A 24,952-nucleotide genomic window follows, 5' to 3' on the forward strand; every position below is an offset into this window, starting at 1 on the left:
TTACATTTATCAAGTGAAATTATGTCCAATCAAATTACTTCTCGGAAAACTGTGCCTGTGACTATTGGAAAAATAAACTGAGAATATTGGAAAAATAGCTTGCGATACTAATTCGTTTTAAAAATTGGTCTATACGACAAAGTTTACTCGAAAGCCGATGACCTAAAAAACTACTCAGTTCCCTGAATTCCCTTGTTTTAACTCCGAAGGGAAACAAAATTTGGGTCAGATATTGGAACTACCGGCGTAAGTTAAAATTTATGTTATATTTTTTATGCAAGTTGGACTCAGAATTAAGTAAATAGTAACTTATAGACAGGGTACAGCAGGATAGGGGTAGTATTACCTATCTTCCATTATGAAAATTTTCGTTCATTACCACTGCAACATTTATTCTTAGGTTCAAAGTGCAAACCAATAAAAAATAACAACCAAAATTTCCACAAACGAACCAAAAACATGCGTCCATTAACATAAGCAATTAACGGCGTGATTAAATTTTACACGCTCGTGACGATGGCACTTATGAAACCCGCCATGATATATAGCAGCAAAACTTTACGCAAGTTTGGGTGACAACACCACGTCAAAGTAAGTCTAAAGGGTGCGCTATATAACCTCGCTAGTTGTGGGATTGGGACTCGGCTGAAGGCGCTCCGTCGTCGCTAGACACGGGCCGTACTACTGCGCTCGTTCAGTCGGCGAGAAGCGCTCCACGCGGCACCACACCGCCCTCCCGCGCTCGCACACCGGCGGGAAACTTCTAAATAAACATCCCGACTTCGCAATCTATCTCTACCACCGCGCCTCTCTATAAACTTTTCCTCACAAGTTTGATGCACTTTCCACCACCGAGCCGGGCCTACGTCGCTAGATGTAACTACTACGACTTTACCCCATTTACTAATGCGATTGTTTCCCCGTGTAAGCCACACTTATCGCCATCGTCTACCACATGATAAACTCCGTGATTAACTTTGTTCGTGAAGTGGCACATCACTAACTTGCGCGAGCTCCACAAAGTTTAATTGTTCGTGTGAATATTTAATTTGCAGTGTTCTCAGTGGCGTCTGATGTGAGATCAAAAAGAAACTTTAGCCACAAGTTATGAAGAAAAATTGAATTACAATGCAGTTAAAGTTTGCGCTAAATATTATATAAGACTACGTTATACGGTATTATTTGTTTGAGTGGACAGTTTGGAATTAGCGAGAGTGTTGCACTTTTAATGCATAAGAGAGGCGATGCCGACATCGTCATACGTTTGAATGAGTCACGTTCGTAGTGTCTCGGTCTGAGCTATTACGTTGGAACAGCTAAGTGTTAAAACATCGTGGAGTTAGTTGTAAGGGTGGGTTAGTGTCGAGTGACGGATGGTGTGCGATGGTGGCGCCATGCTGTGCCTGGAGTCGCTGATGGCGCGCTGGCGCGAGCGCAGCGCCCGGGAAGGGGAGCGGCGCGCGCGCTCGCGCAGCCTCTGCTCCTCGGGAGCCGATGGCAGTCTGCTGCAGCTACTGCATAGAAGAGCTAGCAGTGCTATGTAAGTTCTTACCTGAAAAAAAAAACATGATGAAAACTTTACATTATTTGGTATTATCAAATAGTAATTGAAAGTAATATTATCTAACAGAATCTCAGTTAAAAGAAGGTAATAACTTTCTTCATAACATATATCATCCAAAAATTATTGATATTAAAAACAATTTCGTACTTTTTCATGTTATATCCGTCACAATAAAATAAAATTCAGGTGCTTTTGAATACAATGTCGCAGATTTGAAGTATCTGCAGTACTGAAAGTATGAGCCCGACCCAGTTCTCTTGAAATGTCATGTCGTACTAAGTTGTAGCTAATAGGTTATAGGTATGCCCAAAATCCGTGGGTATACCTAATATGAATAACTAATATGAATATCTAATATAACCTAATATGAATTGAGCTTTGATGCCTGAATAAAATAGATAAATAAAACAATACGTGGAATAAAACGGACAATTTGCATCCGTCATCATCTCAGCTTTAGAGCAACAAAGTTTATAACATAAACTTTTGGTTATAGCCATTTTAATTATTTGTCTCTGTAAATAAATAGGTATTTACAATGAGGATAATATATTCCTTTTACTTACAAATACTACAATATTTGCAAATGTCAACAATATAAACCACAGTGCCAATTCATTGTGGCTTATATTCCAAGTCATAACCAATAAAATATATCAGTAATAGGGTAAGTAATTACATTTTAGTCATGATCACATGGAAATTAATTCTACTGTTTGTAATACTATGTCCTGCGATGATTTTAGCAAGCTATCATTCAATTATTAGTAGTGGCACAATTATTAGTACTGTACATTGAATTTATCCTGTTTAAAGTAATTAAAATTCGAGTAAATTTTTCAATAAACTATTTCCTGTAAACTATAACTGTAGTATTACTGCAATTTTAGTTCAAATACAGAATAATATATGTATTTCAAAGTACGGACATACAGACATCAGATACATAACACAATTATTATAACAATGTTACGTTATCAACTGTCACCCCTAATTTCTTCCCTTGAGAATTGACCACTGACCTCATTTAGCTCACACGCCGTCAACCATATAAGACGTATGACGAACAAATCACATATACCAAAAATATGTACATTTAGAAAACACATAATAAAATAATTTGTAAATGCACCTAAAATATCCTACAAGATTTTACTTATCTCATAAGTATAAACACAGAATTATACCATGCTCCATCATGAAGTTCCAGTTCATATCTTCAGGCTCTCTCATCAGATTAGTTCGACAATACCATATTATTATATTGTCATCAGATCTACGTACAATTGCCAATTTTCATAAAGCTGCGATCTTTCGAAGATGGTTTTAGTTACCATAGATTCCATTACATACCTAGTTACATACAGGACCTAATAAAAGCGTGTCAATAAAAACAACTGACTATAACTCATAGCCCAAAACGGTAGAAAATATATTTTATCTGTCCATTCTCACCCAATGCGTCCAGAATTCCAGACAAAACTTAGTTGGGTAACAAAAACAACGGTAAAAGATATTACCCCAGATCTATTCAACCCATTATAGGGAGGAATGAAAGAAAAACAGCGTAAATCCGTACGTGGAAGGAAAGTGTATTACAAGATTTTAGTACGTTTATCCCCATAGAAGGATGTTGAAAGCGCTAAAGTCGGTTCGTCAATGTTATTGTGTGATTAAATGGGCTCAGCGTTCTGTTGCTTATAGGTGGTGGAAAAGTACCTAATATACTGTCCCTGTAATGTAGGTTTTTAAAAGACATCTTCGTCCCTAGCTATATTTTTTCAAGGCTGAGAGATTTATAAAGTAAATACAACGCATTTTTAGTTCGTTATTGACACATAAAGAATCAAAATGTGTTTTCTTTTCTCGGTCCCAATAAATTACCAGAATCGCCAGAATTTTCACCGCACTCGTAATATCTTTACACAAAAGGTTTAGCCACAAATCCGATATTGCGGTCTCGTTCAAATTTATAATTTATAAAAGAACCACTAACTCTATTGATAATTATCTATCTATCTGATGATAAATATTTCGCCAAACTATTTTGTATTAAGGTAGATACTGAAAACTCAGAAATTGCGCTACACGCGATATGAATGAATTATACAAATAAAATTAAATAAAAAATCTCCGATTTCAGAATCGGGATAGAAACCTATACAAAACTGATTATCTTTCAAAACTCAATCGAACACAATACACCCGCATAGATTTGCAACCTCAAATTCATATTATTTTCAAAGGCCACCGATTTGTATTCAATAAACATATTATTTATCGGAACCACAAAGCGGAAACCAGGACAATTTGCCGTTGGATATAACAAAACAATAAATCAAAAGGAATTCAGTCCCTGATTGGGGGAAAATAATAACGTAAAATATATCATTTGCTTATCTTTTTTGCTAGTTATGACTCTGGGGTCAGATGGGGGAAATAGGTTACTAGGATGCCCGTTGGCAACTGTCTGGGCCCTCGATGCACTTTTGTTTGATGATTCAGCATTGCTCAGAGCCTTAGAGAAAGCAGTGATGTGTGAAGGTCGTGGAATTCCTTACTGGTGTTCTAAATTTGATAAGGATAGGATGTGGTAGAGTTAGTAAACAGTTTAACTGAGTCAACGACGTAAACTGGTTGTCTTATTTAACCTGGATGTAATTTTTCTAGATGATTATTTTCCTTACAAGTATTTTTTGACAATACATTATGCATTTTCTTTGTTATTTTACCAAAGAGTCGTCAAATCCTATTGTTGTGGGGTATTGAAGATTGCGCAGTTTTAGACGTGACTCTTTTTAAATATGTGAAAAATACATGTTTTAAAACTCTCATCCTAAACAAGGTTCATGCGGTTAGTGGCCTTCCAACAATGGTGAGTTTTAAACAACACTATTGCACATGCATTACCTACTCAGATATGGTCTGTTTAGGATATTCACCATGTTATTGGTTTTATACGAAGTGAGAGAGTGAGTCAGCCATTGTTCAAGTATTGTAAACATGCTAGGTTCGGGCCTAAATACTCAGAAACACAATTAACTGAATTATGAACTCACAAAGTTGAAAAACCTTGTAAGTATTCTTTGGTTAGTACAGTCATCTACACTTATATCCTCTGACTAGTATTTTTAGACAAAGAGACTATTAACCGAGATCATGCTGAAAAATAATCGTGAATCATAAAGTACAGACGCATTCAAACGCTTCTAGTGATGTAGAATGCATCTGTGTGTCTGTTTATGCTATTTATATAAGTAGTTGCAGCAACGGAACCATTGCCGGCTAAATATTTATTATAATGTGGTTTGTCTGATGTGACCAATGTCTGAAGCAAATGCGCATTGGTGCATAGTTTATTTAAGATCTTATTTACAAATATTTTTTGAATCACTGCAACTTAGGTGCTTAGGTGTAAACCTTTGTCTTTTCATGTAATTGCCATGTTTACTCTGATCTAACTGAATTTCCCTCGTGGGTTTATAAAGTAAATACAACACACATGGTTTACATACACAGTCCTGGTAAGCTACTTGTAAATGTATTTAAGAATCGACACTTACAGATGTAAACAGAAGAACACGCCGTCCAATTTATAGTTTCAGAAATAATGCAGGTATAGTTTTAAACCGTGTTTACTATTTATAATACTTTAACATCGTTAAGAGCCCATTAATTTTATTTAAAAACTCCATACAAAGATTTTGTGTTTACCTTGCGGTTGTTTACGAAAAAATATATGTTTATCAAGCCATTAGCGACGGTGTGAGTCAAAACAAAAAGTTATTTACGTCACGTAAGTCGAAAACTTTTCGATTTAAGTCGCAGAAAACACTCATTAAAGTCATCATGCTTGCTTTTGTATTATTATATGAGATGGGGGGAATTTGGCAAGATTATGTTTGTGTAAATAATAAATGGGCGGGATAAAATATAGCCTATGTTACTCGCAGATAATATAGCTTTCTAATAGTGAAAGAATATTTAAAATCGGTCCAGTAGTTTTTGTGTTCATCCATTACAGCCAAACAAACGAACAAATAAAATTTTTCCTCTTTATAATATTAGTATAGATAACATGTTCGTTTTGACTTGCACTGAAATAGGCAACAATGAGTGATGTAAATTTTATGTTTTTAGTCAGTAGAAAAATCAGGGTATTTTCACGAATATCGAACATTTTAACGAGTAGATCCTTACACATTTAAATACCAAAACAATTTTATATCTACAAAGCGTAAAACCCGTAACCCTAAGTGCACTTTATATATTTTCTCTTAAGTCGTAACTTTTTCAGTAAACGTTCATTCGCTATCAAGTAACAAGACGTTGCAGGCTGTTAATTCCAGGAATCCATTAAAGTATTAGAGGAAGTAGCTCATAAACCGCATTGGCCTGCTGAGAAGCCAACTCCAACTCCGGCTCCTCAACGATTAAATTTTATACAAGTATATTTTAGTTTTAAACGACTTCAGAAAACGATTCTCACTGCAATCTATAGGGAAAGCGATAGGGAATTTTTTGACGCTTTTTGTTTTTGAAAGTTAATAAGGCTTTTTCAGCAAAAACTTAATAAAACAGAAATCCAAAAAATAACTTTAAATTAGCATCTGATACAAAAAAAGTTGTATAAAACGAAAAAAGTTTACCCAAACCAACTTAGTCAATTTACTACCTTCAAGCACAATATCCTCAAACATTTGAACTTTAATAAATTCACAAGATAAATGATCCTGCCAACTGTATGGGAAAGAGGAAACAAATATTTATTTATAGCTATGGCGTCCCAATTCGAGGCTGTTCAAATTAGGTCATCTTGACAAAGAGATCCGCAATGAGATGCACCCCGGTGCCCCAATGTGAACAACAGAATCCCCGCTGTCGTGGAATGGAAACGTACCAACTATTTGAGGAGAAACGATCCTACGTCCATTGTATAATACTATTAGAGTTCCTTTTGAAGGAATTCGAGCAGGAAATTACTGCTGCGGTACAAAGACAAGGTCATCAGCGTCTGTTTGAAAGCTTTATTATAATGGTGACTGTTTTGCCTCCAACTACACATGCATACTTTTAGAAGATACTATATGTATAAAATGTTACATAAAAAATATCTACCAGAGAATCGAACTTCATCGACCTTGTAACCACTGGAAAAAACACGTATTTAACAGCTTCTAACCTAAGATATGCTATACCACCAAACACAGTCAGTCAGACTTCATCACATAAATCTATACTATCTAAAGCTACATCAGATCTATTTCACAAACTTTTATTACTACTGCCATGTTTAATCCTTGCTTCATCAAATAGAACGAAGATAGTACTTCGTCGAAGTGTTTGTCTTGTCGGTCTGTCGTCGAGGTCCACTTTCTGTTACTTAACTTTATCCGTCTGACTATCTGTCGGACTACTTCGCAAGTAAACACAGCGGTCTGCAGATCTCTTTAAACGATACTCATCTATCTAGTTAGAACACTTCTTCAGTGTCTGTGTTAATGCTTCACTCCCTTATTAATTTAAATGGTTCTTTTCGGTCATGAATATTTAAAGATTTTGCACTTTTTCACAATCTTAGAGTATGAAATACAGAGACCCGGTTGGGCACTATTTTTCAGCTATATTTAAATTCCATAATCCAATACCTTCTCGCACTTAATCCAATTCTATTTTTATCGACCTATGTAGTCATTGTTCATGTAAAATATTAACAAACGAACGATATTAGAACACTATAATAGGTTAATTATGTATAACGCATTAAGGTTCGGTTGACCCTACTAACAAATTTCGTCAGAGGGTTCGTAACATTCTAATTTTATATGTTTCATAATTATTTAGGTATTGTTTTTAAGCAGCCCACTTGTATTTTCTTGGATCATGTGTGGTGTAAATATAGGTTGTTCCTACACCTACTATGTATCACAAGGATCAACGCACGCAGCCACGACCCTTTCAAACTGGCCGTGCTATAAATAAAAGTTTTAAACTATTTTGCGTAGGTATGTTTCAAGAAAATTAATGACACCTCTTGCCTTGACTAGTTTAAATCAAAAACCTTATCTGCTGAACAACTTTTCAGATAACGAACACCGTCGTCACTCCCTTTTTCAGTCTGTATTTTTAATCAAATGACTAGGGTAAACTACCGTTATATCTAGACGAATAATCAGACGGCTTTATTACCATAAGCACATGCAATCTGCTTTGTTTGCGGCCGCAATCCTCGGCCTACGTCAAGGTAAACATTGCGTTCATTGACCAAACCGGTAATTAAAAGCTAAGGGTAGGGTCGGCCGTAAAACCTGGCTAATACTACTATTGGGGCCCACAAAACTAGGCTTATGACGCCCTAATGCTCCACTTTTATGCATATTACCTAATTCTCCTCTCCGCACCTGAAATTGAAATCTTTATGGTGGTGAAACTTTGTCACTTATTATCGAATATGCGTTGCTTGTGTTGCATTATTATGTTAATGATGATTAGATTTTACCTTAAAGTTTGTTGAGGAAATTCCATTATAAGAACCATGAGTGAATTTTATTACCATAAACACAAAACTCACAAACTTATATAATATTCACACTCCATATAACAGACATCTTAAAGCTAGTTTGAAGTCATGTCATACCGACAAGTACCAGGCATGCAGAACTACAAGGAAAGTTTCACTAAGAGAACTAATACAGCGACACTCGAGTGTTGGTATGTGAAGCAGTTTCCATCAGAACTTCGGCAATAAAGCAGGACCCGCTCCTAATGGGTGCTTCGCCATGCTAATTCTGGCGAATAAAGCGAACATATTTCAATGATAGCTCGAACTTCTATTAAGTTATTCCGCATTTTATATTCTGAAAGGATATTTTATGGTCGACAGACTTTTAATAAGTTTTTGTTATAGTGATTCCAGCGGTCTGCTGAGGCTATTTAGCAGTCTGGGGGCTGAATTGTTGGGATTATGACATGGAATTTCGTTGAATGCTACGTTCTTATATCTAACATGATACGGCCAATAAGCAGCTTGTTTGTTACGGTTGGACATTAATGATGTACCTATGCAATAGTGCAGATTATAACATAAATAGACGCTGTCAAACAGATAATATTAACTATAGAACGTGTATTGGATACGTAAAGTCCTAAGGCACATCCCACCCATAATTTATGACAGCAATATCGTATTTATCCATAGTTCTTAAAACAAATAAATACTGTTTAGATAGCATGAAAATCTGCCTCAGTAACACCAGGTTTCAAAATAATGTCTTACTCTCCGGTTGAAATAAATACAATTTTATTTCGGCTTTCGGTATCACTTAAATTGAAAGTTGTTCAGAGCTCGGAATCCGTGAGAGATAGCTGGCCGAATATAAACTTCGTTTTACACGAAGCGTAATTTTAAATTACGATTTTGGTTCAGCCGGGCAGCCGTGCGAAGTTAACGTAATAATTTTGATTGAAGGAGCATCGCATATGTTACGGAAATTGTTCTTCGTAAATACAGCTGTGTTGTTCGATGTTTGCTTTCGCATTTTGCTACTGTAATTTACTCCACATTTTAATTAGAAGCCTTCCTCATTTTAGTCAAGTATGTGAATAATTAAGCTGCGATTTTGATTACGTTTTGACTTTCATTAGAATGAATTAGTGTTACACTGTATATGTCGTACGATGTCGTCAGGAATTACACTTAATTACAGTATGATTATAACCTTCACGTATAGGTACGTATTACCATACAATCTTAGATTCAACATCAAGTCCTCAGCCTGAACGATTATCACCATCTTATGCGCATTCTACTTGTACCGGTAGCGTTGACTCTCACGTTTTAGCTTACCTACAAATTATCAGATTTCCCACAGGTTTACTGACACCTTGTCAGTACATACAACGAAATACTATTCCTAACAAAACTTATATCATAAATATCCGTATTCTACATTCGCACTAACATTCGTGTCAGAATTTCAAAGTAAAGACGTCAGATAGAACAAAGTGCTCGCTCTAGTAGTTGTTAATACGTAAACTCAGATGTACAGATGTAGAACATAACTCAGTGTCACTTTGCTCAAGTTTTGGTACCTTAAAAGATAGACGTGTTTGCTTTAAAGGTGCAAAGTAGTCATTTGTCACTATAAAGATGCCGTTGGTGTATACTCACATCATCATCTTCCTGCTCTGTTCGCAAATCATTTGGGATCGGCGCAACGTGTCTTTTTCTTCCATTCCTCTCTGTCAGACGTCATACTTACATCCACTCCCTTCTGCTTCATGTCCTCTTTCAGGCAATCAATCCATCTTTTCCTCGGTCTACCTCTGCCTCTCCACCCTTCCACATTCATATTTAACACACTCTTTATAGGATGCGTTTCACACCATCTCATCACATGACCTTACCACGACAAACGCTGACCTCTCATAGTTTTGTATATTCTAGTATTTTTTACTTCTAGATACAAACCTTTTTACTGAGTATAAAGCTACCTGTGCTACACCATGATGAAGTTGCACAACTTTAATATAGACCAAGAAGTAGCCGTATAAATAAATTGCAAACGATTATCCGTGTGAAACGCTAAGCGGTTCACATGCGATTCGATTTCCACTTTACAGTGTTCGCGATACAATAAATACTTAGTTACGAGGCACCATTTCATTTACATAACATATCGTGCTAGAAGAAACCGCTATAAAATACAGCTAATCGGTACCATTTGAATAACATCACAATTTGCTACGAGAAATCTTTTTAATCTAAGAAGGAGAAAGATTAATTGATTTTATAAATAGAACTTTAAAATTCATAACGAAAATTAATAAAGATACATTTTAGTGCCAAAAAAATGAGCAAAAGGCGGTCAGCAGAATTTTTCACTCCTAAGGGAGCTACTGAAAATTAATTTCTTAGTAACTTAAAATGCAAATGTATGGGCCTCAAGCAAGTATTTGTGATGCAAATGGGATGTTTAAGTATGCCTTTGGTGTAAGAAAAAAGTCAAAAGGCGATATTATTAAAGTGTCGAAGGTTCGGCGTAGCACCGTAGCGGCGTAGCAACGTAGCGCTATTTTTTACATTATCTACGTATATTTTTTCTGATCGTTTTGTGAAGATAGATTGCTATGATAAAAATCATTTGTTTTTTGCTATTTGAAATTACGTAATGTTAAATCTCCGGTTCCCAATAGTGCCATTAATTACTTTTTATTTGATATTTTAAGAAAATCATTTTAAAACAAAATAGTGCAGGAAGACACCACATAAGTTTTATACCAAAATACCATAAAACACTTCTATCCCACATTCTTCGAAGCCATAAATCACCATCCGGGATATTCACAGCTCGGACGTGTCCGGTCCGGCCCCGGGCCGTCATTGGCCGCATCGAGTAATTACTCAAATCAATAACCCGATACGTGCCGACACTCCGAGACCTCCGATGTAATGCATTTAGTCTTTTAAATTAGAAATAGGTCGAAAAGGTGACGAATGTCTTGAAACAGTCTTGCGCTGCTTTTCGTACGATTGAGTCATTATCAGCCTTTTTTTATTGTCCCACTACTGGCCTCCTCTCACATAGACAAGGATTGAGCGGTAAGGATCACACTTGTTCAGTGCGCGTTGGTGATTTCAGACTTTCTTTTCCAGGTCCTCGTGATGTTTTCCTTCACCTCTTCCTTCCTTCCTTCAATCTGCCACGGTATCCAAAACATACTTAGAAAGCACATACAAACTAAGAAAATTTGGTAATTACTTGACCTGGAATCGAACCCAGCCACGTGCATAGGTACTTGAGAGGTTCGTTCTTTACCCACCACGAGTTACGATTAAATGAGTGTATGTTTTTATACGCCAACCAAAAAGTGCTGTTTTTCTTTCGTAAAACTACGGCCTAAATTAAAATAATAAACAAAAAATAATAAGAAAACTTGCTCTCAATAAACAGTAATAAAGGATGCATTTGTCTTTCCACAGAGTGATTAATAGGTCAGAGGCGACAGCGAAACAGCGGGCATTTAATTTGCTTAAACTTTGGCACGAATTAATTCACGCTGTCATTGTTTTTATCGCCTGCGAGGCTATAAAGGCTGTGTACCCTCTGCTTAAAACTTAGATGCTTTGGCTTTGTGTAGAGTGATGATAGAGATGCTGAAATTAAAGTTTTTATTGCTAGATTAAGTCCGACCCAAACATGGTTGGGAAAACGCTCGGGAGATGGATTTCTAGGTTAGGTTGATCTCTTTAAAGTTGCTTTATAATATTAGAAAGATGAATGCCAACATGTTAACATGTATTTTTTACTTAACTATTGCCTCAAAAAATCAATTAAATTAGATAATGAGACTACCAAAATTAGGCATTCTGTAGCTAGAGCATGTCAATTCAAGTCATGCGTGTTTTTTTTAAATTACATATTTGCACAACCAAGCACTATAATTACCAAACTAATTTCAATTTACTACAAAATACCCACCACTTCTTTCGTGCTGCTAATTTATCGTTTTATCTGCACTTAAACTAGTTTTTTAATAATAGTGATTATTTTTAAACACAGCTATTGGATTGTACGTGAACTACATACGATGTGTGAGTGCAGGTCAATCTAATTACTGAAACTAGCTCGAGTGGGAACAATCTGCACTTACTAACTTCTGTATTACATCCTGGCAGACAGTACCTAATGGATTTTAGTAAACAATCCGATGAGTAAAGTTAAATAAGTTGATTTACAATATTAGGTAATTAGATTGGGTCGTAAAATCTGTCGCGTCCAATTTCTTTATCGACAACCTTTGGTTGTCGTTGTTAATTGAATCTTAAATAAATTATTTACTTTCTTTCGTATTTTTTCTTTTCGCATATTCAAGAAATTCATTTCAAAAAATTTTAATACAAAGTTCTAAAAATAAAACACAACCCACAAATATTTTTACAAAAAAAAAATATACACACATATGAAAAGAATTTTCGTATCATTTAACAAAATTCTGGGACATCACACGCTGTTACTTTCCCACATCAATTAAATCCCGAAACCCACACACAAGAATCAGCGAGGTTTAAATAACGTCGCTTTGAACCCTGTTAATTTCACCGAACATTCGACAATGATGGTCATAAGCCCCTTAAGGAAACGTTCACGGCCTTCGGAACCGCTGGCCCATGAGAAACAGGATTTACCCGTGCTTAGAACTTTTTTCTGAACCTATTTATATACAGAACAAATATCTGTTGATTGGTATGTATAAATAAAGCAATTTGGGCGGTATTTTCCTGTCTATACATTCGTAAGGCTATTCGGGATGATACATCGGTAAAGTTGTAAGCTTGTTGACATTGATTGAATGATTATGGCTAAGGGTAGGATTTGGTTAATGAGTTTATGTACTTGTGTAAATACTAGATGTTCCAACTAGGAACGAATTGCGAGGTTAAGCGATAAAGAAAATCATCATATTGAGAGATGTAACACTGAAATAAAATATTTTAAAATATCTGAGACCTTTTCTACAAGGCCCGTTGGACCCTCAACCTCAATTCTTTGTCTCAGAACTCAGAAACAGCTGAGCGGGAACGTTAATAAGTTCCTTTTAATATAGCTATCTACTATTATTAGTTACAACCCCTTTTTGAAAGGTTATTCAAATTACCCTAATTAGGCATTTTACTTATTGAAAGATATTGTACAATAACTAAATAATAATTATATTTTATTATGTACTGTATATTTTAGAACTAAAGAATATCAAAATAATTATCTACAAGGCTTTGTCTAAAAAATTAAATACATTATGTTATTAAACAAAATGGTGTAGGCCTAATTAAATGTAGCCCTACTCTTTACGTACTACATGTTTTCAGAAAGATATATTTACTACACTCCTTCACAAAGTTTAATCTATTATTAATCGGTCATACTGTGTAAGGCGACCTTTTATGGATGTCCAAAAATATCGTTATCTTTTTAGATTGCCACCTTATGTAGCTTAGAATATTCCAATTAATAAAAATGGCATGTGGAAATAGGTACTTATGGTGGCTTAGCCGGCAATTAGCCGATTTCCTTATGGCGACTTCATGGATTCAGACAATTGCGACTGCCGAACTTCTTTCAGAGTTTTACGTCCTATTCTTTCAGGAAGAAAACCTTGTGAACTCTGAAATTGCTGATTCAAACCATCAACGTCTTGAAATTAAAACATCTGTATCGAGCCCAAAGAAGACCATGTATAATTACACATCTTACAACCTAAAATTTCTAACGAAAACAAAATATACTTGTCATGCCACTCACTACTGAAAGAGTTAAAAAAAGCTCATTACCAAACGTGAATAAAATATAATACAATAACTTTAAAAACTGATTTGGAAAGCTCGATAACAAAGAGATTTTATATAAAAGGGGCGAACTTTATTACCATATCAATGCGATAAAAGTAATCAATCGCCTTCATTAATTCTGATAGCCACTTGAGTGCCATCCATTGATCTGATAAACACCTCTCAATATTGGTTAATGAAGCGATTTACTTTTATGGCACAGACCTCTTTTATTAGTGTTTTAATAGCAAAAATGTATTAATATATTCCTATTATATTAGGCAATTTTCTCTTTGTGTGTCGCGTTCAGACTGCAAACAGTTTTAATACAAATATGTTTTGTAAAGCAAATTGGAGAAAAATCTATTTATTGAATATATATTCAGAAATAATACACGTTCCAGAAGACAGAATATGTAATTGAGATCCTAAAATGGAAACGTTATAAGTAAGCTAATTGAATAACGAATTAATAATGACATTCTAAATTCGAATCAACTTCAGTAACTCAATAGTCAGGACTCTCTCATACCAATCAATTTCCCACCCATTGTTTCTAAAATAAAGCGAATTTAATCCCAATTCTTCGTTTAAAAATAGCTCCTTGGCAATTGCGAGACCTAGGAACGGGCGCCATATTAGTCAAGCTAGTAGTCCGTGAAGCCTTATTTTCCGTTAGCAAAAAAATTGCTTCTAAGACTGAATTAAATCACGGCTCGACGAGTAGCGCCATGAATTTAAACTCCCCAAACCGTGACACCGATACTTTTCAAGTCACCTCACACAATTTTTCGCGCTCGACTTGATAAAAAAGAATTATTTGCTAGACTCGGCTTTGTAACCGTATTTCACAAAATAGATTTAGATTTGTCTGGAATGTGCGTATGTAGATATCAGAGCCTTTGAAATAACATGAAACCGTTTCGTGGTTCAATGTGAAAACGTAGAAATGTAATGTTTATTGAAGGATCTTAACCCAGTATGTGCGGTTTTTATACGAGAAACTACTCCAAAGAGTCAACTTGTTCAATGAACTTATCACATCGTACTTAAAGAGAAATTGGACTTCCAAGCGCTTCAAACTTTTTACAAGTTTTTTATTACATTTATAAATCAGAAGAAAGGCGACGTATATCATGTCCTAGGATATAACTTGGCACCGACTTACAATTACAGTCGTGGGAAACTTTGACGTAGCACTTGAAAAGTTACATCGAAGACTTTAAAAGTTCGTGGTCAAGATTGATCACCCCTCGTCTGATGGTTAGCACGGTCTAACCTCGTTATGTCGGCCTTGAAATATTTCTATACACATTACAGGTGCCTTACAGAGTTATACGTAGGTACAAAGTCACAATGAGGGTGAAACCGTGCCGCGGTGTGTTATGAAACATTTTTCCATGTGGCACTCGTAAATCACCCACCAAATGTTATGTTTTGACAAATGGCGTGTCATTTATTTTAATTCATTTTTGTTAATTCATGCTTCGTGAAGTCGTTAACAAAAAACAATTGTGCTTCGAAATATGTATGTTCCATGTTGGAATGTGAAAGGAATTAAGCTAATTGAAAGTTTTATTAGGTGGTTTAGATAAATATTATCAACCCTTTATCGTTACATTTATTATTAAATCATAATTTATTTTATTCCACTACATTCCATACAATGATTTAGTTAATCGCTCATATTTATTTAAGCGCCCACGCTGGTCATATTTAAATTACTACATGAATACGTTATGAATTTGAATATGGGGTATAGGTACAATCACTTTAAATAATAAAATTCCTGATTTACTTGTCTCCTTTTATATTGGGCATAAAGTTATCGGAATATTTTGTTCCCAATCATAAAAAATTCCAGTACTTGCCGCAATGTTCTTATCATCAGCCTTTTAAGTACTTTCCCACTGCAAAACAAAAGAGTCATACCTATAGTGAATTACCTACCTACCTATTACCTATTGTGTGATTGCGTTGGCTTAAGATAGATTGACTATTTCAGAGTGTAATGCCAGTTTTCTTTATGATGTTTCCTTCAATCAGTCATTTTTTGTCCAAGAGACACTTAAAATGCAGCATTTTAATATCCTCTTTTTAAACATCCATTTATCTTTCCCATTTCAAACTTGATATTATCAAGCAACTACAAATTCACGGCATACTTCAAACATTAGACACAGATACTTCTAACCATAAACCCAGAATTAGTGCACGGAACAATAGCAATGATGACACACAATGTTTACCATACAAAGGGGTATTATTGTAGCGTTTGTCCATGGCGTATGGCGGCGGCAATTTGACGCCGTTTGCCGCCAAAACGACAAATATGGCCGACCCAGTTCCCGCGTCGATGACTTTGTGACGCACGGCAAATTGTTGATGTGGTGAGGACAGGATGTGGGTATCCGAGATGTATCAATCTTCTGAGTTTAGCTTGTGGGAACGTGCACAGATTTGGGAGGTACTATGTACTTTGAAAGCAACAGTAATTGTTAGGCTGTTTGGCTTTGATACCCTTGCATCAAAAAGTCTGGTCTAGTCAATAATTTGCCAATGCTGTTTTTTCTAACATTAACTGGTATTATCAACTATGTATGAGTTTCTTTTATAAAACCCAGCAAGGAAGTATACTTAACAAACAACCTCTTCTGCACGAAGGTCGAATTGAAAGGGCTTAGAGTCGACAGTAAAACTATAGTAATTAAACTTGGAAATCGTTTCAAGACTCCATATTTATGTCCCAGGAAAGTTTTGAAGGCAGAATGCGTATTCTATGTATGGCACCTACGTCATAACTGAGTAAGGAGCGCCGAGTGTGAAGTTTCCATTTATTATGTATAAAATCGTAAGTACACCAAGTTTATTCTGAAATAGGTCACGAAATGTTTAATATTCGTTCCTGCTTTTCATTTATCATTAAAAAAGTATGCTAGGTAAGTGGTTCCTGTAGTCATTTTGTCCAAAAACTTAAATCATGCGAATGCCTTTGTACTTAGGTAGAATGATAAGAAAGTTATTTCAAATACATAGGTACACAACAAATAAATATCATAATAAAAATTCAAATACAGGAAATAACTGCTACGAATATCGTAGTCAAGAGGCTTCATATATTCAATTTCATTAGGGTCTTTCAATGTTACGTAAGTAGGTATATAATATACCTGCATATATTTTGCCAAATTCATATTTTATATACAAGTAAGTACCTACCCGGAGTGAAGCCATATTACACAATCAAGCAACATAAAAAATTGATACGCCGCGACAAGGTGAACACTTAACGCATAATTTTCCTTTCAAATCTCTGTTTAGAAATAAAAAACAAAAAGTAAACGCCACATTTGGAATTTGGAACAAAGAATACTCTTTATTTCTTTTTCTTTACCTCGAAAATGGCTTTTATACATTTCATTTGAGATGGCTGTAATAAAAGTTACATGAGCATCACACATACATAGGTATAGGTACGTAGAGCGTATATCTATTCAGTTACAGATTTCATTTGTAATAGGCTGTCGTGTCATAGGTCTTCCTTAACTGCAGATAGCCTATGGCTTGACCATTTTCTTGTTTGTAAGAAGTTATGCAAAGCCCTCTCTACGCGTCGAACTATCAGAATGAAGTATGAAGGAAATCTTGGCTTATAATACATATCTCCATAATCTCCATCAAAATTGCCACTGTGACCAAAATTGCTAACAGAACAATAACTGGTTAAATCAAGAGTAGTCATGACATAACATTTAAATGACAGGACGCAGCGAACTGAGTAATTGGACAAAATGCTGATTTCTAAATTAGCTTTACAGCTTTTGGTCACGCCACCGACTTCAACTCACGTTAAATGTCGCACAGTTTTTCTCTGTACGCTTTAAATTCGTAAGGTCATATGCCGATGAAAACCTGCACGCAATTTTTGACGTTATCGCGTCTGAAAAAAGAGTTATAATGCTTTGAATTGCTTACGCGAGTAAGGTATCACTAGAGAAGAGCAAACACTATTTTTGGCTAACTCGTCTGAAATTTATTCAGATTTCGCGTTTTATGGTGAAGTCTTACGTGCGAACTATATTAATGTCTGAAATACAGAAAAAGATAGGTATAACAAATGTTTTGAAGTAACTTACACTTTATCTTTCGTAATCTTGCTTCCCATGGGCGTCGTAAGGAACTACAAAGGGATTGTGTTGGAAGTAGCAAATCTGTGGACTAATGGAAATAAATTGCTTGTAACACCACGAATAAGAAAAGTACACAATATTTGTAAATATTTTAGAGTTTTTGTGCCCTTTGTGACTTACTTTTTTAAGTTATTTATCGATTACTAGGACCATACTTCTTATCCGTAAGTATCTGACAGTATGATGATGTTAATTCCGAATTATGGCGATAGAGCAAGTTTCTTAGTAGCACGCCTATTGTCAAAAGTAAGTACCAGAAGTTACAGTCACAGCACATAAAAACAAAGTTTGTTACCACATCCCTTTGCTTGCAAATCAGGCATAAATCTAGTCAAGAAAGCGCCTTGACAAATTGTGGCCTACTTTCGTAGGGCACTAAGATAAGTCAAAACAAGTTGTTTTTCCCTTGATAAAGTCTGAATTTATTTACGTTTACGTAATAGACCATGTAGTACCTAATACGAAGAATGACTGGAGACAGTAGGTTTCTTATTTATAGGGTAAATACATAGAAATCACAGGAATTCTAATTTCGCTGTGACTTAGTACCCATTCAGGGTGTAAGTACATACATTTATTGACCATTAACTCGCGTTTGACTCAACCTACTTAACCCTAATTTAAATTCCATGAAAAAGTCAATAAAGTCGTACAATACGTAGGTGGTGACAGCTAATTTAAGAAAGTAATTAGTTACATTAGAGTTTTTACCTCCCAGCATTACTCACCAGCATGAAGTACCTATCAGTTTGCATATACACCCAAATGGGTACATCACACAAAAAAACAAAGTACGATCGATATAACATCCGTTCATTTGCCACCTAACTTAGAAAAAAATAGGTAAATTAATCGAATCAATTTCGTAATGTTGTCTTCCTATTACACAGTCCACGGTCACGAAAACAAACTTAAGACCTAAATAGGGAATCGGCCAGGTTTTATAACCCAGAAAATATTGAGGCTAATAAAAGTGTCCAATTCAGGTCAGGTCTGTCAGCACTGGCGCCTTCAGACGACTCGTAAAGACTTGTATGACAATAAACTTGACCTTTGCTAATCGCACGTAATGTCTTTAAGACCCTTTATACGTTACCTTGTTAGCCCACTACAGTTTACGACTGTATCAAATAAAAAGGTTATTGTTTTGTCGACTGTTGTCGATAAACAGTGCCTGAATTTAAGAATACCACACATACCTATTTACTTTTGAGTGCTTTCAGTCGTGGTAAACTTGAAGGTCTGATTTGATAATGGATTTGATTTTGTGACGCAGAATTTCGTATAGAATTAAATTTTGGAGAACATAATTAGATAAAAAATTAAATATCCTGTGAAAATATTATAAAAACATATTTACAGTAGGAAGGTGGTAGAAAGCTTTGTATGTTATGAATATTTTGTATTTTTATTTAAAGTTATGGTACGAAATGATTATGAAACAAAGGTATTAATTTCGAAATATTTAAAGCTCCACATATCCTCGTCACGCTAAGTAAATCACCATCATTTGACGGGTCGTGGTCTTATCAACACTTAACCAATTTTATTACGAAGGGTCAACTCACAACTGACCGGTCAACACGTCATGATTTTCACGATAACTACGTGTATTAACAAATATGCATCCTCTGTCCATTAATGTAAGGATAGTCGGAAGAATTGTTGTCTGTAACACATGCTGATAGAACTTCGGCTACGTATAACTGTTTATAACAAGATAGGTGATCCCAAGCTGCCCTAGCTCCCTAAACTAGTGAGCGAATATTCTCACCCTAATCTAGTAAGCGAACTTACATAAAAATAATAAAATATGTAGTAAATCGAAAACCACCTCAACCTCTGTCAACGAATGCTGAACAGGACAGGTTTAACTATCCAAGTATCCACATCCTAAATCCCTGACTGGAACAAAATATAAACATTTAAAGCGGTCTTGCGGTCCCAGTAAGCTTGTTAGTGGTGATCCTTAAGGGTCCGCCGGACAGCCGAAGGGTCACTTATCGGCAGATAGGCCGTGCCTACAAATCGCTATCATAAATCTTTGGACGCCGCTGACTTTGCTCATAAAATAACTTAGTCGATAAATTGAATGCGGATACTGTCTACTGGGTACTTACGAGCCCAGTAATCTTGTGTAGCTTTTTGTTTTTAGTATCATATTTGTGCGGGATGGGTTTTATTTTCCGTGAGAGTCAAAGACCTTTCAGTGTCTTTAAATCCATTGTAACACGAAATGACCACCCTCATTTTGGATGTTTCAGTCAAGTAGCTACTATTGTAGTAAATTTCAGTGCATTAAAAACTATACGTAAGTACGTTAGTATATTTTTCCACGGTTATTAAAAATCATAAATTAACAGTAATTTATGTTCTTAGTGAAAAATAAAGCAAACTGTAACCGGGTAAGGTAATTAATCGTTTCTATAATAAAATTCACCATTTGACCGATTTAATGCTTATTTTTGCTCGTCTACAAAGCTCCGATATTTTTCCACAAACTTCACCCGATATTGCCAAAGTCTAACGCGTTCATTTACCGTTTAAAAACACCAGCATTTTCTTTTCCAAACACTTGTAAAAGCGCTGAATACACCGAACGTTGAGGTGTTGACTCCCATATCAAATTAATGATGAAAAAGAACTAGCGAACGAAATCCCTCAGCGTGGGATATCGATTTAGAGTAACCACACACTGCAAACTTTTAGTCGGCCCATAGTTTGTTTAGAGATGAATCTGAGGGCACGGCAGTGCCCCAGCCAAGACTCGAGCAAAGCGGGCACGGCCGTACTATCTTTTCTCGAAGCGTTTCGCGGCTATTTCAGCCCCCTGTATCTTCCATGTGAACAAAGCTAGGAGTTTAGGTTTTCGATGACCAAGAGTAAGTATTAGAACAAGCTCAGTCCCAAAATTACAAGAAATTTGAATAAATAGTTTACGAGTTATGAGCGATCAAAGTTACACTATTTTGTCACTGACTCACTCACTGACCGATCATCAAAAGTCTAAGGTACTTCTAGCAAACTTAAAACCTTCAAATTTGGCACCAAGATAGGTTATTAGCTACATATAAAGGGAAAATTATAAAAACCTTAAAACTTAATAAAAAAATTGGAAACAAATTTATATTTGCGGTTTTTCAAGAACATTGTGTATGAATTTTGACTGCATTGATAACTTTGTTATTTATTTATGTACAAAATGTTACTATGTATTTGTTTTATTGTTACGTAGTGTGGTATATTGTTATTATGTATTAAATATACATCATCATCATCATCCTCCTGCCCTTATCCCAATTTTATTTGGGGTCGGCGCAGCATGTTTTCTTCTTCCATACGCTTCTATCTGCCGTCATCTCACAAGTAACATTCTTTCTTACCATATCTACTTTCACACAATCCATCCATCGTTTCTTTGGTCTTCCTCTTCCACTATATCCGTCCACGTTCATACTCATTACCTTCCTCACAACATGACTCTCATTCCTCCGCATCACATGCCCATACCACGACAGCCGGTTTCCACGCAGTTTTTCTGATACCGGCGCTACTTTCAAACTTCCTCTTATATACTCATTCCTCACTCTATCCATTCGCGTAACTCCACACATACCTCTTAACATTCTCATCTCTGCCGCATGCAATTGTCTTTCATTCGTCGCTTTTGTGGGCCAGCACTCTGATCCATACAAGACAGCAGGCCTGACCATACTCTTGTAAATTTTCCCCTTAAGTTTAAGGGGAATAATGTATTAAATATACATACATATGAATAAAAAAGCTAGGTTAAAATAAAATGAATAATGATAAAATCTTTCATATTAATGCAGTGCGATAAATACTGCATGCTCGCTCGATAGATGGCGTTGTCCTGGTCTAAATCGCGCTACGGTTTTTAGTTAAAAAAAAAACAATTTCATGTGATAGCGCCATCTACCTCTGAAATAAATCTCTTTTATTCTAAAAGATATTCGATTAAAAAATTCGACAATTTCGAAATTGTTTAATTTATTTAAAAAAAATGTTGTGCTAGTTTAGGTCTACATATTTAGTTTATTATATATATAGTTAGTTGCATGTAAGTTAATTTAATTTGTTATATACTTAGAGAAGAAAGAGACCTACAAAAAATAAATTAGATCCCACCAAAAACATTAAATGTAAAAAAAGCCAATCCTCTACGCAATTCCTCCACCGTAAAAAGTTTTGAGATCGCATAGAAGCCAAGTCCTGTTCAACTTTATTTGTAATAATAAATCAATATTTTGTGACTATATCAATAGTTTTGTTCACATTACAATAATATTGTCTTGGCCATGAGCACAAGTTAATAGTCGCTCCCTGAAATAATGTGTAAATACCATTGAATTGATACATTCTATATGGACATGATTTTACGGTTGGACTGATTGGAATTTGAGATCACCATGGACCAAACATGCGCCATAGTAAATGTGCAGTTCATGATTTTGGATGATACTGACTGTCAGTCATTTAGTAACAATTGAAAAAACTAAAAGTATTTAATTCTGTGATATTAAACTTCATGATTGACTTTCACCTCTCCAAGATATGCTGTATTATATTTGTAGTTTATTGTGCTCATGGCCAAGTCAATATTATTGTAAAGTGAACGAAACTATTGATATAGTCACAAAATATTGATTTATTATTACAAATAAAGTTGAACAGGACTTGGCTTCTATGCGATCTCAAAACTTTTTACGGTGGAGGAATTGCGTAGAGGATTGGCTTTTTTTACATTTAATGTTTTTGGTGGGATAGACATTACAAGAACAAGGTATTTAACCGGTCTCAGACCGACTGAAAGCTTTCATTGGAATCAAGATTTTCTATACTATTATTATAAAGAGGAAAACTTTGTTTGTTTGTTTTTATTGGATAAACTCAAAAACTACTGGACCGATTTTAAATATTCTTTCACCATTAGAAGGCTATATTATCTGCGAGTAACATAGGCTATAATTTATCCCGGTGCGGGCAGAAGCTCCCACGGGACGCGGGTAAAACCGCGGGAAAACGGCTAGTCCTTAAATAAAACTCAAGGCAACTCAGGCAACAATCGGGTCAACTATCAGCCGACTATTTAGTCTGCAGTATGGACTCTAAGTGTTGACTTGTTGAGGTATGTTTGTGAGTGGTCACAGTGTGCAGTGTCCCTTACAAGTCCACAGTCCACTCACACCTACACAGATCGCGAATTGAAGTATGTAAACAAACATTCAGCTTTTCTTTGGTTTGGACAAGTCTTGATGTGGGTGAAATCAATGTTCTGAACAGTTGGTGGTATGGATTGTAAACAAACAGGTTGTATAATTTTGTCGTAAACAATTCGAAAAAGAAACTTTATTTGGTATTTATTCTATTTCTGTTTGCTAAATAGATTATATAAGAAAGTTATAAAACCTAATGTATATGTCTAACATTTTGAGCATTCAGTTTTTGGCTTAGACAATTGGAAAATACGTGAAAAATCATTAACATCATCCTCCTGCCCTTATCCCAATTTTATTTGTGGTTGGCGCAGCATGTTTTCTTCTTCCTTCTTTCTCCTGCCCTGTTCCCAAATATTACTTGGGGTCGGCGCAATATGTCATTTTCTTCCATTTTCCCCTGTCACTCGTCATACTGACACTCACTCCCTTCCTATTCATATCATCTTTCAGGCAATCCATCCATCTTTTCTTAGGTCTTCCTCTTCCTCTCCATCCATCTACATTCATACTTAGCACACACTTTGTTGCATGCGTATCATCCCTCCTCATTACATGTCCATACCACGACAATCTTCTACTTCTCATCTTTTCTGTAACTGGCGCTACTTTCAGACTTCCTCTAATGTAATCATTCCTCACTTTATCCATTCTTGTAACACCACACATCCATCTCAGCATTCTCATTTCTGTTACATGCACTCTCTTCTCGTCCCTCTTTTTCAATGCCCAACACTCCGATCCATACAGGACGACAGGTCTAATGACGGATTTGTAAATTTTGCCCTTCAGTTTGAGGGGCATCCGCGGGTCACAAATAGCGCTAGTTACCTGTCGCCACTTCATCCATCCAGTATTGATCCGATGCGTAACGTCCCTGTTCACCTCACCGTCACTTTGGACGAGTGAACCAAGGTACCGGAAGTCGGAGCAAACTGGTAGGGCATGCCGGCTAGGGTTATGGTCATGGGTCCCGAAATACCGCCAAAATCACAATGAAGGTATTCGGTTTTACTCCTGCTCACCTTTAAACCCACTGTCTCCAGTCTCAGCCGCCATGCCTCCAGTCTACTCTGGACCTCTGGCCCACTCTCCCCACCAGAACAATGTCATCGGCGAAAGCATACACCAGGGTGCCTCCTCCCGTATATCTGCCGTAAGCGCGTCCATTACAAGCAGGAAGAGATACGGGCTGAGGGCCGACCCCTGATGTAAGCCAACACCTACACTGAAGCTGGCGGTAGTGCCCGCTGCGGACCGGACTTCTGTACGGCATCTGCCGTACATCGCTCGGATCAACTGCACATACTTCCTGGTATACCTTTCTCCTCAAGGGCCCACCACAAAACCTCACGAGGCACCCGGTCATATGCCTTCTCGAGGTCAACGAACACCATATGCAAGTTTTGTGTGCACCCTGTACTTTTCGCACAATTGGCGAATACAGAATATAGCGTCCGTTGTACTCCGACCAGGCATAAAACCGAATTGATTTCGTGCGATATCACTCTCTTCTCTCAGTCTCCTTTCAATAACTTTCTCCCACACTTTCATACTATGTGACATTAGCTTTATTCCTCTATAGTTGTTGCAATTCAAAACATCACCCTTGTTCTTAAAAATGGGCACCAGG

At 36.1% G+C, this 24,952-nt stretch overlaps 1 protein-coding gene across 9 annotated transcripts in view; it reads left to right on the top strand.

The window, feature by feature from the left end:
• Nucleotides 1-24,952, top strand: part of LOC110374441 (GTPase-activating Rap/Ran-GAP domain-like protein 3) — a 232,592-nt gene that overhangs the window by 131,523 nt on the left and 76,117 nt on the right. For 5 of the 9 annotated variants that reach the window (XM_049842486.2, XM_049842490.2, XM_049842488.2 and 2 more), the window contains exon 1: nucleotides 682-1,540. The exons of the other annotated variants lie outside the window; for them this stretch is intronic. In XM_049842486.2, coding sequence (XP_049698443.2) covers nucleotides 1,374-1,540 — 167 coding nt within the window. In that variant the 5' untranslated portion in view covers nucleotides 682-1,373. Of the gene's footprint in view, nucleotides 1-681; nucleotides 1,541-24,952 lie in introns of those variants that run through there. 9 annotated transcript variants of the gene reach the window in all.

The sequence above is a fragment of the Helicoverpa armigera genome, chromosome 5 (genome assembly GCF_030705265.1).
Source record: "Helicoverpa armigera isolate CAAS_96S chromosome 5, ASM3070526v1, whole genome shotgun sequence".
NCBI lineage: Eukaryota > Metazoa > Arthropoda > Insecta > Lepidoptera > Noctuidae > Helicoverpa > Helicoverpa armigera.